The 15,316-nt window shown below is 41.3% G+C and overlaps 1 protein-coding gene across 3 annotated transcripts in view; it reads left to right on the top strand.

The window, feature by feature from the left end:
* Positions 1–15,316, top strand: part of LOC126354562 (uncharacterized) — a 292,093-nt gene that overhangs the window by 261,849 nt on the left and 14,928 nt on the right. For all 3 annotated transcript variants that reach the window (XM_050004305.1, XM_050004306.1, XM_050004307.1), the window contains one exon: positions 9,614–9,805. In XM_050004305.1, coding sequence (XP_049860262.1) covers positions 9,614–9,805 — 192 coding nt within the window. The remainder of the gene's footprint in view (positions 1–9,613; positions 9,806–15,316) is intronic.

Below are 15,316 nucleotides of genomic sequence, written 5' to 3'. Positions count from 1 at the left end.
GCCGCCTCCTCAGTAGTTGACCAACGCGTAGCTCCCATCATTACCACGAGACATCACTACAAATGGCAAATAAATGTGGAAAAGAAAGCCATTTATTTACAGGGTGAAGCGAAATTCGCGCATTCGGGCTTCGCAGCGTGATGCCTCACATGCTAGCACTAAAAAAATGCCTCTCACAAAATTTCGTCCAACAAGTACATCTGGAAAAAAGGACATTAAACAGACTGTGAGTCCTACGTATGCCTAGTCATCTGAAACATCTTGTTTTTGTCTCTCATTCAATTCAAGAAGCAGGTTCTTCATATCAGTTTGGATAAAAATGGAAATGAGCATACAGCATCGTTGGCCGGGAGGCCCCATCCAGGGAAGTTCAGCCGCCAAGTGCATGTCTGATTTCATTCGACGCACACCAGTTGCGCCGGTGGTGAGGATGAAGTGATAAAGAGGACAACACAACACCCACTCCAAACAGCGGAGAAAATCTCCAACCCGGCCAGGAATCGAACCCGGGCCCACTTGCATGGGAGGTAAGCACGTTACCACCCACCCTTTTTTTTATCGTTGTGTTTGGTCGTTGCGGACGTCGCAAGACATCCTATTCAAGTTCGGTGGTTGATCCTTCCACTCAGTTTTTTTATTACAAAGGCCAACGGGCTCTCTGACCGAACACGCTGAGCTACCGTGCCAGCATCTAAGCAGGCGGACATCACTGCGGTATTTAGATAATATACTCAACACACGTTTAGATTTTACGCCTGATGCTCTGTCACATTTGTTTTTCCCGGTGTATTTGAGCAATGGCGTGCCTGGTGACTGCAAGGGGTGGCAGCTGTCTCGAGATCCACTCTCCTGCTCGACTCAGACCTTTTTTTCCCCCACAAGCTCAACTAGTAGCCTGTCCAAACAAAGAAAGAGCCGTATCAATTCAGTATCACTAGATCATTGAATTGATATTGATTTGTAGTAAGTGTAGCCAGGGGCAGCTAGCTGTAGTAAAATTTCAAAACTATTTCGTCTTTCACTGCGCTGATAATATGAGTACTCCCAGAACTCGCTCACGCCCTGCCCTTCCCTGCCCCCCCCCCCCCTTTTTCCTGTCTGATCCTCGGTACGTGGTTATTGGTAAGTAATTTCCGGGCTTCCGAAGCTGACTGCATGAAAATTACAAGACGTAGAGAAAACAGACACTTATCAGTGATTAGTGTATCTCTCTAAGTTTCTATTCGTGATGTGCCCCATGGCGTCGTTGTAGAGAGCACCACCAGTCAGCAGGAGCGTCAGAATACGCCGCATAATAGACCAGTGTGTGCCTTTTGTCCCAGAATTCACTAAACGTGAGAATTCGCCAAATCTGAATCACTTGCGATGCTTCAGCAACAGTTTCATAAGAAATATCAGGTAAAAGCTCTAACAGACAAAACAGCCCATAGATGGTTCAACACTTTTCATATGACTCACTGTTTACGTGGTGCAGAGAAAACATACCGGTCGGGGCTGTAAGCGGAGAAGGTCCACAGTGTGCAGTTATTATTCATCAGGAGCCTGAAAAAATCGACGGCACGTGCGGGGAGGGAACTGCTGATACTGCAGTCACTTGTCTAAAGCATTCTGTTGTAGTTGTTGCTTGCACTGACTGCTCCGGAGAATGATCTTCGTTCAAATTTTTGTAATGATTTGTAGTGGAGGCTGATAGAAGACCGTCTTTCACAGCAGTTGTTTTCCAGTGACAAATTCAAAATGCTTCAAATGACTCTGGGCACTATGGGTCTTAACAGCGGAGGTCATCAGTCCCTTAAACCTAACTAACCTAAGGACATCACACACATCCATGCCCGAGGCAGATTCGAACCTGCGTCCGTAACGGTCGCGCAGTTCCACATGAAGCGTCTAGAACCGCTCGGCCACTCCGGCCGGCGGAGACAAATATTCGCTGCTTGTGTCTATAAAGGTGAATTATAGTAATATCTATTTTACAGCACAGAGCATTCGCATGTTAATTGTGGAATACCTAAAGTTAATGTCTGTTGTGCCACAGGCTCTGCAAAACTTTGTGGAACATTTTTCTTTGCGGAGTAAATTACCATTGGTTTCGTGTACCTGGGCAAGCTGTAGCAGTGGCTTATGTCACTACCAGTGCAAGACAGTGGAGATTTTATCTTGTAACAAGATGTTGCTCCAGCACAGTTGCTTTCAGGCGTTTGTGATTGCTTCAGCGTCGAACTGTCGCAGCGTTGGACTGGACATGCTTCCCGTCAACACTATCCTCTTCTTCATTGGTCCCCCGCGGTCACCTGACTTAGCTCCATGTGATTTCTACTCATGAGTTTGTGTCAAAGACTGCGCGTATCTTCCTCCACTGCCGCTTAATTTGGAAAAGTTACAAGGAATGATAATTAATGTGGTCACTGATCGTGAACGTGACGCATTGCAATGTGTACAATAAGACTTTGATATCGTACAGGCGTTTGGCACATCACGAACAGTGGCCTTGTTGAGCACCAGTAATATGAGTTAAAAACTGGAACAGATGACACATCCTCTGATATGCCTATTTTCTGCATGAGTTGTAGTTTGTGCGCAGCCACCTTCCGAAACATCAAAGGCGTTGAGAATAATCCTCCGTAGTGCTTCTACTTAGCAGTCATCCATTTCCCAAGATGACAGGAAAAAGACATTTTTCTTACTCACATCGACATACGTCTGGCCGGGATGAAAACTGAACAGTACTCACGAATGATCTCTGACTGAGAACTGTGTCAACAATGAAAATGCTCAGTAATAGGCTACACTTTAAAGAATAACTTATCTGATCAAAGTATCCAGACACCTATTGTTGTTGTGGTCTTCAGTCCTGAGACTGGTTTGATGCAGCACTCCAAGCTAATCTATCCTGTGCAAGCTCCTTCATCTCCCAGTACCTACTGCAACCTACATCCTTCTGAATCTGCTATTAGTGGACACTAAATTGGGGTGTGTCCACACTTCTCATTTATAATGGTTTCAAATCTGGGGACACTTTCGATGAGGTGTTTGACTGTCTGTGGAGGAGTGGCAGCTCATTTTTCCTCAAGAGCCGAACCAGACAAGAGAGCGACGTTGGTCACTGGGTTCTGGAGCGAAGTCGACCCTCAGGCTTATCCCTAAAGTGTTCCATTGGGTTCAGACCGGGACTCTCAGCAGACCAAGCCATTTGCAGTTTGCAGTTATTGTCCACAGATCGCTGCTTCACAGACTGGTGCTTTATGACAGAGTGCACTTAACACATAAGGTGTCAAATGTCATGGATTACTTCCCAACGTCGCTTCGGGCTTCCTATTGGCCAGTGCAGTACAGCGACTCGACGTGGCAAGGATTCAACAAGTCAACGGAAGCCCCTGCAGAAATATTGAGCCTTGCTGTCTTTACAGCTGTTCAAAATTGCGGAAGTGCTTCCGGTATAGGATTTTGTGCACGAACTGACCTCTTGAATTAAATGTTCGATGCGGTGCACGTCAAGTGATCTGGGTGGCCAACTCTTTCGCTCGAATTGTCGAGGACGTTCTTCAAACCAGTCGTGAACAATTGCGGCTCAGTGACACGACGCATTATCATTGATAAAAATTCCATCATTGTTTGGAACATAAAGTTAATGAATAACTGTAAATGGGCTGTCCGCCCCTGGTAGCTGAATGGTCTGCGTGACCGATTGTGTCCTCTGAGCCCATCTGGGTCGGGGAATTTTCTCCGCCCAGGGACTGGGTGTTGTGCTGTCCTCATCATCATCCTATCATCCTCATGGACTGCAGGTCGCCGAAGTGGCGTCAAATTGCAAGACCGGCAGCTGGCGAACATCCCGCCCAGAGGAGGGCCCTAGCCACACGATTAAATAAATTAAATAAATACTGCAAATGGTTTCCAAGTAGCCGAACATAACCTCTTCCAGTCAGTTGGATCAGAGGACGCAGTCCATTCCATGTAAACATAGCCCACCCCATTATGGAGCAACCACTAGCTTTCACAAAACCTTGTCGACAACTTGGGTCCTTGGCTTCGTGGGGTCTGCGCCACACTCGAACCCTACCATCGTCTCTTACCAACTGAAATCGGAACTCGTCTGACCAGGTCACGATTTCTCAGTCGCCTAGGGTCCAACCGATATGGTCACGAGCCCAGGAGAGGTGCTCCAGGATATGTTGTGCTGTTATGGAAATGCATATTTCGCCGCTCTACCCTAACGGATACGTTCGTCGCACATCCGACACTGATTTCTGCAGTTGTTTCACGAAATGTGGTCTGTCTGTTAGCACTGACAACTCTACGCAAACACCGCTGCGTGATTCATAACATCACGTCACTCGTTTCCATTCATCCACTGTACAGCGGCGTCATTCTATAGACGATCTCAAGCTTTGTGTGAGCATGGACTGTAGAAATGTTGGATAATGAGGAGCTGCACGACCGTCGTACCCCATTCTTTTTAACGCCCTACACAGAGTGATTGTGCTACCTGGCCGCAAATGGGGAAATCCACTTACTTGAGCGACTCTGACGGAGTAAATTGTTACATCCCCGGACTGGGAAAAACCTTCTTAGAAACGGCGAAGGAAGCTGGCTGTTCGCTAGGTGCTGTATTGACTATCAATATAAAGTGTTTGAAGACTATGAGCAGATGACAAGAAGTTAAACTTTAGCGCCTCATGACAGAACATGGAGGTCGGAGCCTGCCCACACTGTAGAGTAGGTTGTGATCAGTGACAGACATGTCGACAGAGCACTGTGCTGGTGCAAACACAAGTACGTGATAGCGTTCCGTTCAGAGCTCACTGTTATACCTGGGGATCTCCAGCAGATGACTCCTACATATTCCCATGTTGACTCAACGACGTTATCAATAACAGTGGGCACTGAATGATCAAAATTGGACCATGGATCAACGGAAATATATCGCCTAATTCTTTGTTACATCAGCTCGATTATTGTGTTCGGGTTAGCCGTCATCCAGGTGAATGGCTGCTCGAAACATGCACCTTGTCTCATGATGTGCGCAAGTGGGGGTAGAACTATGCTATGGAGGACATTCACCTGGGTACCTGGTAGTAACTGGCAGTGCCATGACAGTTGTGGGCTACATGAACATTATTGTGGACTATCTGCATCCCTTCAAGTTTCATGTCTTCCCGACGGTCATGGCATCTTCCAGCAGGATAACTGTCCTTTACACAAAGCGAGAATCACATTACAGTGGTCTGAGGAGCATTATAGTGAACTCATGTTCATATTTCTGTCACCAGTCTCGCCTGAGTTGATACAACACATCTGGGACGCAATCGGTCGCCAGCTCTGCACTCACAAATCACCAACTCATAATTTACGGTAATTGCTGGGTACTGGCACCTGGTACATCATATGACCAGAAACCTACCAACGCCTTGTGGAATGCATTCCTCGCAGAATCGCTTCTTTATTGCGTCCCAAAGGAGGACCAAGGCGCTGTTAACATGTCAACTGTCACGAAGCTGCCGCCGGCAAGCACAGTATAAGTTAATGCCTGACAACGTGTGCCAACTGAATGCCCCACGGTCTCCTATGTTTAGTACAGTCTACAGTGCTACACTGTGCTTTGATTTGTATTTCTTAACTGCGTTGATGCTGCTGTACAGAAGATCAGGCACAATATCTTGGTCGAAGTTTAGAACTTTATTTTGCAACTTTGCATACTAATCAAAGATATGATGTATACATGCAGGCTGGAGCGACGAATGAAAATTTGTACCAAGACCAGGATTCGAAACCAGGTCTCCTGCTCTCTAGCCAGATGTGCCAACCAGTATTCCAACGTGGCACAATAGCTTTGCACAAGTGCACATAGCACCCTAGCACACCTCCGTCCTCAATCCAAATTCCAATTCAGGCTTCAGCTTACTTGGCATTCCTCCTAATCTGGAGCAGCATTGCAGAGTCTTTCCATTTGTATTGCAACAGCACTTTAGCATCGAACGAAACGGGGGATTCTGCCTGAAACCCACACATAGGTGCTTTACTCAAATGAAGTTGTATGGTTCCAGATACCTTTTTAGTCTCAAACGTCTATGATGTATATAGCCAGACTGAAGGATCCCCCACTTCAGTCCATGGCGAGGTGCTATTCCAACGCAGCTGGAGTTCCTCTATTATGCTGTTTGAGTTTAGGGAGAAAACCAAGTGGGCTGAGGCGTGAATGAGAATTTGAACTGAGGAGGGAGGCGTGCGAGGGTGGCTCGAGCAGTTGTGCAAAGCCACTGTGGCAAGGTGTTGTGTAGTGGTTAGCGCATCTGCGCAGTGAGTAGGAGAATCAGGCATGAGTCCCGGCATTAATATAAGTTTGCAATCGTTGCTTCAGTCTTGAAGTATACATAATACATTTTGGAGCCCTGAAAACGTCTCTGAAACCATGTATTTGATCCAAAGATACGCTGTACATCTCTGTTGTGTCCGCTGGCGGCCACCCAACTGTCAACGTGTTAAGCAGGTGGTCGCAATGTTTTGGATCGTCAGTACATACTAATACAGAAATCAAATATGATAACTGAAGCCGAAAAAAGATTTTGCCTAGTGATGGTACACGGTAATAGAATGGCGTTTCTGGCCCAAATGTAGTCGTAATTGCGAGTTATCATCGTAATTCCGGTATATCTAAATGTCAAAAGTAGAGAGCAACAAGATCGTAAATTGTTTTGTTCGACAAAAGTGACACCTTTCCTGACCTTCTCAGCCCTTACGCACTTCGTAAACTGCTGCAACATGGCACCAAAGCTTAGTCCATGTAGCGAACACACTGACTGTACTAACCGTAGAAGACTCGTGTTTCCTGTAGAGGATCGAACAAACAAATAAGACGACCTTTAGCTTTGGGTGCAATTGAAAACCTCCGAACTCAAAAGAAAAAGTTCAGAGAGGTGCTACTTCCTACAGCCGCCACTCTGGAAAAGCTGGTTAAACCCGTCAGGTTGCCGACACTGACGCCTCTTAACAGCTGAAGCCGCCTCTCTGGTGTATCCATTAGCGAGCAAGTTCCAACAAGGGCTTACTTTTAATGGAAAACGCTATGTTGGCGAAAATTATAACCTTCCTAATTGAATGAAATAATGATACTCAAAAATTATGGGTAAATACCTCTATACATATACAGAGTGATTCACGAAGATATGCAAATATTTTAAAATGTTATTCTACCAGTAAGACTAAAAAAAAAGTTCATGTAAAAATAGGACCGCTAATGTTTACTTATGGCTGATAAAAGACGTTGTCTGAAATTTAACAACTTCGCTAATATGAAGCCATCTCAAACTGTACGAGGTTCAAGTAAAGCACGATTTCCATTTATTTTGTTATTATTGGTCTGGTCGTCGTGTGACTAGGGCCTCCCGTCAGGTAGACCTTTCGCCGCGTGCAGGTCTTTCGATTTTATGCCATTTCGGCGATTTGCGCGTCGATGGGGGATGAAATCACGATGATTAGGACAACTCAACACCCTGTCACTGAGCGAAGAAAATCTCCGACCCAGGCGGGAATGGAACCAGGGCCCTTAGGATTGACACACTGTCGCGGTGACCACTCAACTACTGGGGGCGGACATTGGTCTTTCGAATCTAATAAAACACGTCCCAAACGTGTATCTGCAGAATGTAGAAACGTTTATGTCTTTGTTGACAACCGTTAGTGAGTTGTTTCCGTTGTTTCCTAACCTTGAAACGAATTTTTGTATATTGTTCAGTGAAGGAACATAATAACAACTACATTTAAGCGAAACCACATAGTAAGTGTTGTAGCCTGTAGATTATTTATAAAATAGGGATGCCTTTAAAATTTACGACAGAGGAATACGCCGATGTGGTGTTTATTTATGGCAAATGTGATGGTAATGCTAAGGCTGCATTTAACGAAAACTGCGTACGTTATCCAACTCGGAGGATTCCGAATGCACGAACCACTAGTGGAGTACTTTGAATGTTACGGGAGACATGTTCTCTACCTAGTGTTCATAATCAGTACGAGCGCTCGATACGTGAAGACAATGATGAGGATACTATGGATACTATTCAACGTAGCCCGGATACGCGACGTATCTCTCAACGATTAGGCATTTCACAATGTAAGGTATGGCATTAACTGAAGTACAATAATCTGTATCCCTACCATATCAAAAAGTGCATCATTTATATCGGGGAGATCCTGCTCTTCGCTTGGAGTTGTGAAATTGCTTGAATAACAATCGGCAGTTACTCAAATACATTTTATTTACAGATGAGGCACAGTTTACTCCAGATGGTTTAAACAGTTTAAATAACGAGCACGAATGATCTGAAGCAAACCCACATGCAATAGTGCAACGCAATTTCTAGCAGCGATTTATCATAAATATGTGGTGTGGTATAATCAACACACCTTTTTTTGGACCATTCATTTTCTCAGGACGTGTAACTGGCGAGACGTACTTACAATTCCTTCAGGAAGAAATGCCCCTCTTGCACGAAGATGTTCCACTTGCGACGCAATTGCAAATGTATTTTCAACATGACGGCGCGCCTCCACATTTCATCAACGCCGTTACTAATCATTTAAATGAACATTTTCCCCAGAAATGGATCGATCGTGGTGCTACACGTCTGTGGGCACCCAGATTGCCCGATTCAATACCAATGGAATTTTGTGTATGGTGATGGATGAAAGACATAGTTTATGAGGACAAAGTCAATACACCTAAGACATTACTTGCTCGCATTATGAATGCAATGGAAGAAATTAAGAACAACTCACTGAAACTGAAATGAGCAACAAAATCTTTTCATATACAAGCAGCTGCAGCATTGAACTCGGCGGAGACGTTTTGGAACATTTATTGTGAATACATTGTGAAATTGTATGTACGCTGTACAACTTCCTTAACACTGAGTTTTGTTTTTTCCAGTTTAGCATGAATTCATGTGTGTTTGGTATTAATAAAAGCAGATTATCTGACACATCCATAGAGTTTCAGTTAACGCTATTAGGCCCTACCATCATTTTTACAAGCTGAAAACTTTGTGCAATTGTCTGTAATTTAATAAACAAATGGGGCTAAGTAGTTAATAAATTAAAATTTTTACGAAGTTACTTCTTTGCTTCTCTGGATATTCTGGAAAACTACTGCGGATACACGTCTGAGACATGTTTTATTATATTCACCAGATTAATAACAACAAAATAAATTGAAATTGTGCTTTTCTTTAACCTTGTACAGCGATAATAATTTCTTATTAGTGAAGTTGCTCAATTTCAGGCAAAATGTTTTATTATCCATAATTCCGTAACCAAACATTTGCATACCTATGGTTACATGAATTTCTTTCTTTAGTTTTGCTTGTAGAATAACATATTAAAATATCTGCATACCTTCGTGAATCACCCTGTATATATTCAATTATTATTTTGGATCTCTCGTTTGCCCTTGCATCACACATAAAATTTATAAAAATTAACCACTAATTACAGAAATCTTATTTCCTACCCCAAAAGCTTCCTATGCTTTAATACCATACCTAATCATTCCTTCGCTGATTAAATTCCGTCGCCCATAGAGAGTGATTTCATCTGGGTTGTGTTGTGTCGTCCGCAGCTTTCGTGTCTGTGACGGGGTTCACGTGGCTCGCCATCATGTCGGGCGTCGTGGGCTTCTTCAGGGGCGCCATGGTCGTCAACCTGTCCCTCACCGTCGCGGAGTACTGCAGCCTCGAGCGGTTCCCTGCCGCCTACGGGCTGTACATGGTTATCAACGGCCTCATCACCGTCATACTTGGGCCACTCGTAGGTAAGGAAAACGCGTGCGGCAATAGGAAACAGCAAGCCTCTACCTGCAACAATTTGTCAACAGTAGCACATAACTAAATGTATGAATCGCTTGGAATGTCCAGTAGTTGCTCCACATCTACATCTGTACTCTGTGAAACTCTATGAAGTGCATGGCAAAGAGTTAATTCCCATTTCACTCGCTATTAGGTTTCTTCCTATTCCACTCAAGTATCGAGCATGGGAATAATGATTACTTAAACGACATTGTGCGAGCTGTAATTAATCTAATCTTGCCTTAATAATCCCTTTGGCATCAATATGTAGACTACTGTAATATGTTCCTAGATTCATGACACAAATTTCGTATATAGGCTTTCTGAAGATAGTTTGCATCTCACAGTTTTCTCTTCATCTCCATCACGATCTCCCATGGGCCAAGCAAACTTGTGACCATTTGTGCTGCCCTTCTATGTACACGTGGAGTACCCACTGTTAGTCGTAGTTAATGCAGGTCCCACATACTTGAGGAATATTTTAAGAGTAGTCTGATATTCTAACATGGGTCACACGAGCGTTTTGTAATAATTCTCCTTTGCAGACGTTTGTATTTCTGTAGTATTCTACCGTTAAAGCAACGTGTGCTGTCTACTCCATCTACAACTGAGCCTATGTGATTTTTCCATTTCATATCCTCACCAATTGTTAAAGCCAGGTATTTATAGGCCTACGTACTGAGTAATTCCAACTCTAACTACTGATATTGTAGGCATAGGCAACAAGTTTTACCAGGTCAATTCAATTCAGCTTACTTATTATCTGTTAACAATTTATATTTTATGGATAGTCAAATCATAGCCAGGGCTAGTTACAATGAAATTTCTTATGTCTAAGTTGTTTACAATCTTATACGAAACTACAATCATCTTACATCACTATCTGTAAATAATTCCACTGTTTCATATTCAGATATTCGTCAAGAAAAAGCTGTTAGTTATTAAAAACTGTTTTAGCTCTACTTTTAATTTATGAAATTCTTCGATTTTTGTTGATTGTAGCAGGCTGTGCACTATAAAGTATTTTTGGTTGATAATGCACACTTTTTATGGGCTATTTGTGGGGACTCTGTGAAAGTCATTTCTGTTTCTTGTTCTGCAGTTATGAATCTGGTTGTTTACTGTTGAAAATTCTTAATGAGTTTTCAGAAAGCACAAACATTCATATATGTATAAACCAAAAGGTGTCATTATTTTAAATTCTTTAAATAAAGGTGCAGCTCTTAAAACTGACCCGTGAACATCACTAATGCACCTCTTCTGTCAAGTTTGAATATAACTCCTCCAGGATTCCCACATACACGTCACTGTTCGCTGTCATCTCAAAGAATATGGGCCCCACAACTCGTGTGGGAAATGGCACACCAAACTCCAATCTTCTCGTGAGGCAAGGGTACCTGGAGGATCGCATGAAGATTTTATCTCAACCAATACTGGTTGTTTTGGGAATTCAGGTAGTACCCAGATAGGTAAAACCATGCCTCATCAGTCATGATGAGCCTTAGTGGCTCGAAGACACTTCTGGCAACATTTCTCAACAGCCATGAACAGAAATTCAGTCTCTTCTGCTGGTCAGGCTCCTTCAGTTCTTGCAGAACGCTTACTGGGTACAGTTTTAACTTCAGTCCCCTTACAACACGTCTGCAACTTCTCTCACTCATATAAACATGTTGATTCAATCTCCTGGTTGACTTTCAAGGACTTCTTGTTATGATCTCCTGCATCTGCATCATTAATTCAAATGCCCAGACAGGTGATGATCTGTTTCGGTGAGCATTTTGAACCAGTCCTATACGGTACTATTTTTCATTCAGTTCCTGTATAGTGCTTTATGCTGCAATAGAATGCCCTAGAAATTTCTCATGGAACATATTCTCTGTTTTCACAAAAGATCCAGTGTGAACGAATGCTTCAACAATGGCATCTCTCTCGAGTAATGAATATGGCATTATCATACACTCACACTAACCCTGCTTGACACAACAGGGCCTTGTTCTCAAAAGATTTCAAGTTTACTGGCTGCGGCTGCAGGTGCCTTGTACAACAACAAAGTTCCGTACAGTGTCAGTACATCAGAGGAAATGGTTAGTTTGTGCCCAACCATTTGGACTGCATTTCTCGCTTTGCATTATTATTGATCATGCACACACACTGGAACATTATCCATCTTTCTGCTCACATCTGGAATTCTCAGGGATTTTTTTCCATGTTTGAGTAACCACACTGTCATCCACTCATATGGTTAGAAATTTTGTGGATGGAGCTTGCACAATAGCATAGTTTCCTAACGCAGCTTTTATGGTGCTTCTAGCTCTACTTCTAATGTTAAGGAAATTCATCTGTACCATTTTTCCTTATTTATGACTAAAGCATTATCAAGCTCTGACTGAATATTTATTCAGCTGCTTCATTATAGATCACTGCATCCTCTGCAAAATGGTTGAAGCTGTTAAAATTGTCCACAAGCCCGGTCATTAATACACAGCATGAACTGCAAGGATTCCAATATACTTCCCTGGGGCACAGCCTAAGTTACTTCTACATCTACTGATGACTCCTCATCCATGATGACTTGCTACTAGCTCCCTACCAACAACTCCGTAATCAACTGACATAATCATATTCCATATGATCCTGCTCGCAATAATAAGCTGGTACTGAAACAAATACTTTTTGGAATTCAAGAAATACTCTGTCTACGTTGTTGCCTTGATCCATGGCTTTCAGGATATTATGTGAGCAAAGCACAAATTGTATTTTGCCTGACCAATTTATTCAGAATCAGTGCTGGTTGGCATGGAGGAGTTTACATGTATTTGAGATACCTCATTATGTCAAAAGTTAAAATATGTTCTAGAATTCTGCAACAAATGGATGTCAAGGATACTGGATGGTAGTTTTGTGAATCACTTCTATTACCCTTCTTGCAGACAGATTTGACATCTGCTTTGTTCCGGCTTCTGGGTACGCTATTTTGTTCGAGTGATCTACAGCACTGGCAGCTTAGGCCTACAGTTAACTCAGGGGATATCTTGTCACATTAGCTTGGAAAATTCTGGGGATTGTCTTTTATTTGTATTTTAAGAGAGTACACAAAACCACAATACCAAAAAGAATGAGAATCTTCATATATTATTATGAACAGCAACCAGCACAGATCTTACATTAATGCATACAGATTATTTTTTTAACTATGATCTTTGTAAATTTCAGTACACTCTCTTAAACAAAACAATATGATATTTCACAAAACAGTTTTCACTATAGTCACTGAATTAATAAAAACAAACAAAAGATTTTACTTTCAGTCAAATGTCAACTTATCTTCCAATCTTTCAAAAGGAATACTTAGGAGAGGTTTAGTTAGAATGTCAACAAGTTGTTCTTGAAATTGACAGTATTGTATGTTGAATCAGTCACGATTTAGTTCATCACTGATTAAATAATACTTCTCATCAATGTGCCTACTTCTTTATATGTTGAGGATTTGGATTACTCAATGTTCTGCTTTCATAGTTCACTGTGTATGCCAAGTCCAGTCTAGTTTTACAAGAATAAAACAGAAGTTTATTGTCTCATAACATACATTTTCAACTCACTGACATAATCTACAGCAGACTTGTCAAAACATTAACATAATTTTTCTTGTAGTATTATTAATAAAATATAACGTGCTGGATATGTAATTAATATGCAACTAATACTTTTTCTGAATACATAACAAAGTTTTACATATTACCAGTCCTAAGTACTTCTCTCTCCTGCTCAAATTTTCAGGTCATCATTCATAAATTCTTCTACGGAATAGTAATATTCTGTGCTAGTTTCTCATTTATGATATTTTTTGGTGTTTCTAAATTTATACTAGGCAATTAACTTTCGTTCAGTGTGTTACAAATTTTCATTGCCGTATACTGTGGAGTTTCAGCATGAATGCTGTAATCACGCTGAAAATGATTTGCTATAAATAAACCAGGGTTACTATAGACAAAGATAAATAGCTCATAGATCTAAACAAAACTTATTTGTCTCATTATAAGTATAACTGGTTAAAGTATTATCTATAAATGTTGCTGACATTTCATTTACTCAAGTAAAATACTAATTGTGCTTCCTATCACTCCACACTATGGAAATTTTGACTTTATTAGCTGGGTTTCTTCAGTTTCTCCATGTGGTGAAATTGGACTTGTTAAAGGTTTGATTTTTCCATTTTGTACCTGTTCACCACTTTGTTAGAATATTTTTCTTGATGAATAAAGATACCTCATTTCATTCTATTAATTTCAGGTCCAAGATACATTGTTGATTTTTCATCAACTGTAATCTCAAAGTTTCTCTTCAGTTTTAGTAGGAGATTTTTCATTTGACATATGTCTTCTCCAACTAGAACGTCATTGTCAATATGTACAGTAAGATACATTTTCTTCTCAGTAACTGATTTGTAAATATATCAGTCAAATTTCAGGTGGAGTAGTTTTCCACTTTTAGAAACTTTTCCAGTTTCTTATTCCATTGCAAAGAAGTTTGTTTCGAAATTTATGGTGCCTTTTTAAGCAGGCAAATTTGGTAGGTGTCTTGTATCCCTGTGGAACTCCCACAAAACCTTTTCTTTTACATCACCATTAAGAAAGACTGTTTTGACATCATATGTCATAATTATCAAATCTTCTTGTGCAGCTAGTGTAAGCAGGAATCTCACAGAATTGGTTTACACAACAGAACTAAAAACATCTATAAAATCCAGTTTTGCTTGATCTTGCATACATCCTCTTGGAACTAGCCTAGCTTTATACTTTCTATTAACCTATTTCATGAAAACCCATTTTCCTGTAATTGTTTCTTTTCCATAAACAATTTCTTTATCTAACAGAGATCATGTTTCATTTTTCTTGAACGATTCTTTCTCTTCGTTTATAGCCTCTATCCAGTTTTTCTTGTCTTTGTTTTCAGCACATTCTTTGTATGTGAGGCAGACATTATCGTCATATCTCTTTAGCAAATGTATTTGGAATCTTCGCTTCTGATATATTTTTTGATCTTCTTCTGGAGTTTCTCTTCTTTTTTCTTCTGGTTCTTCTCTTCTTTGTTCTTGTGGTTCTTCTCTACCTTCTCCTGGATATACTCTTATTTCTTAAAAAATCTGGATTTCTGCCATTAGATTTATTCCTTCTTCTTCGGTTCCTTAATTTTGCTTCCTTACTGATGAGTGAACTCGGCATCACTTGGTTCAGAAAATGTTCCAGTCTTAGGATTGTATATGACATAGCCATTGTCTGTATATCCTACAAAGTTTTTTTAAATACCCAAGTCATTTTATGAATCCCAGAGATCCAAAAATACTCAGTCTTTAATATTCTGCCACACAACATTTGAACTGGAGTCGAGTCACAACAATAGCTGTAGCAGGACTTCTGTTCAGGAGATAAGCTGCAGTCAAAACTGCATAACCCCAGATTTTGTTTCCAAATTTTGAT

Source organism: Schistocerca gregaria, chromosome 3, assembly GCF_023897955.1.
Source record: "Schistocerca gregaria isolate iqSchGreg1 chromosome 3, iqSchGreg1.2, whole genome shotgun sequence".
NCBI lineage: Eukaryota > Metazoa > Arthropoda > Insecta > Orthoptera > Acrididae > Schistocerca > Schistocerca gregaria.
This window is presented reverse-complemented; position numbering and strand designations above follow the sequence as displayed.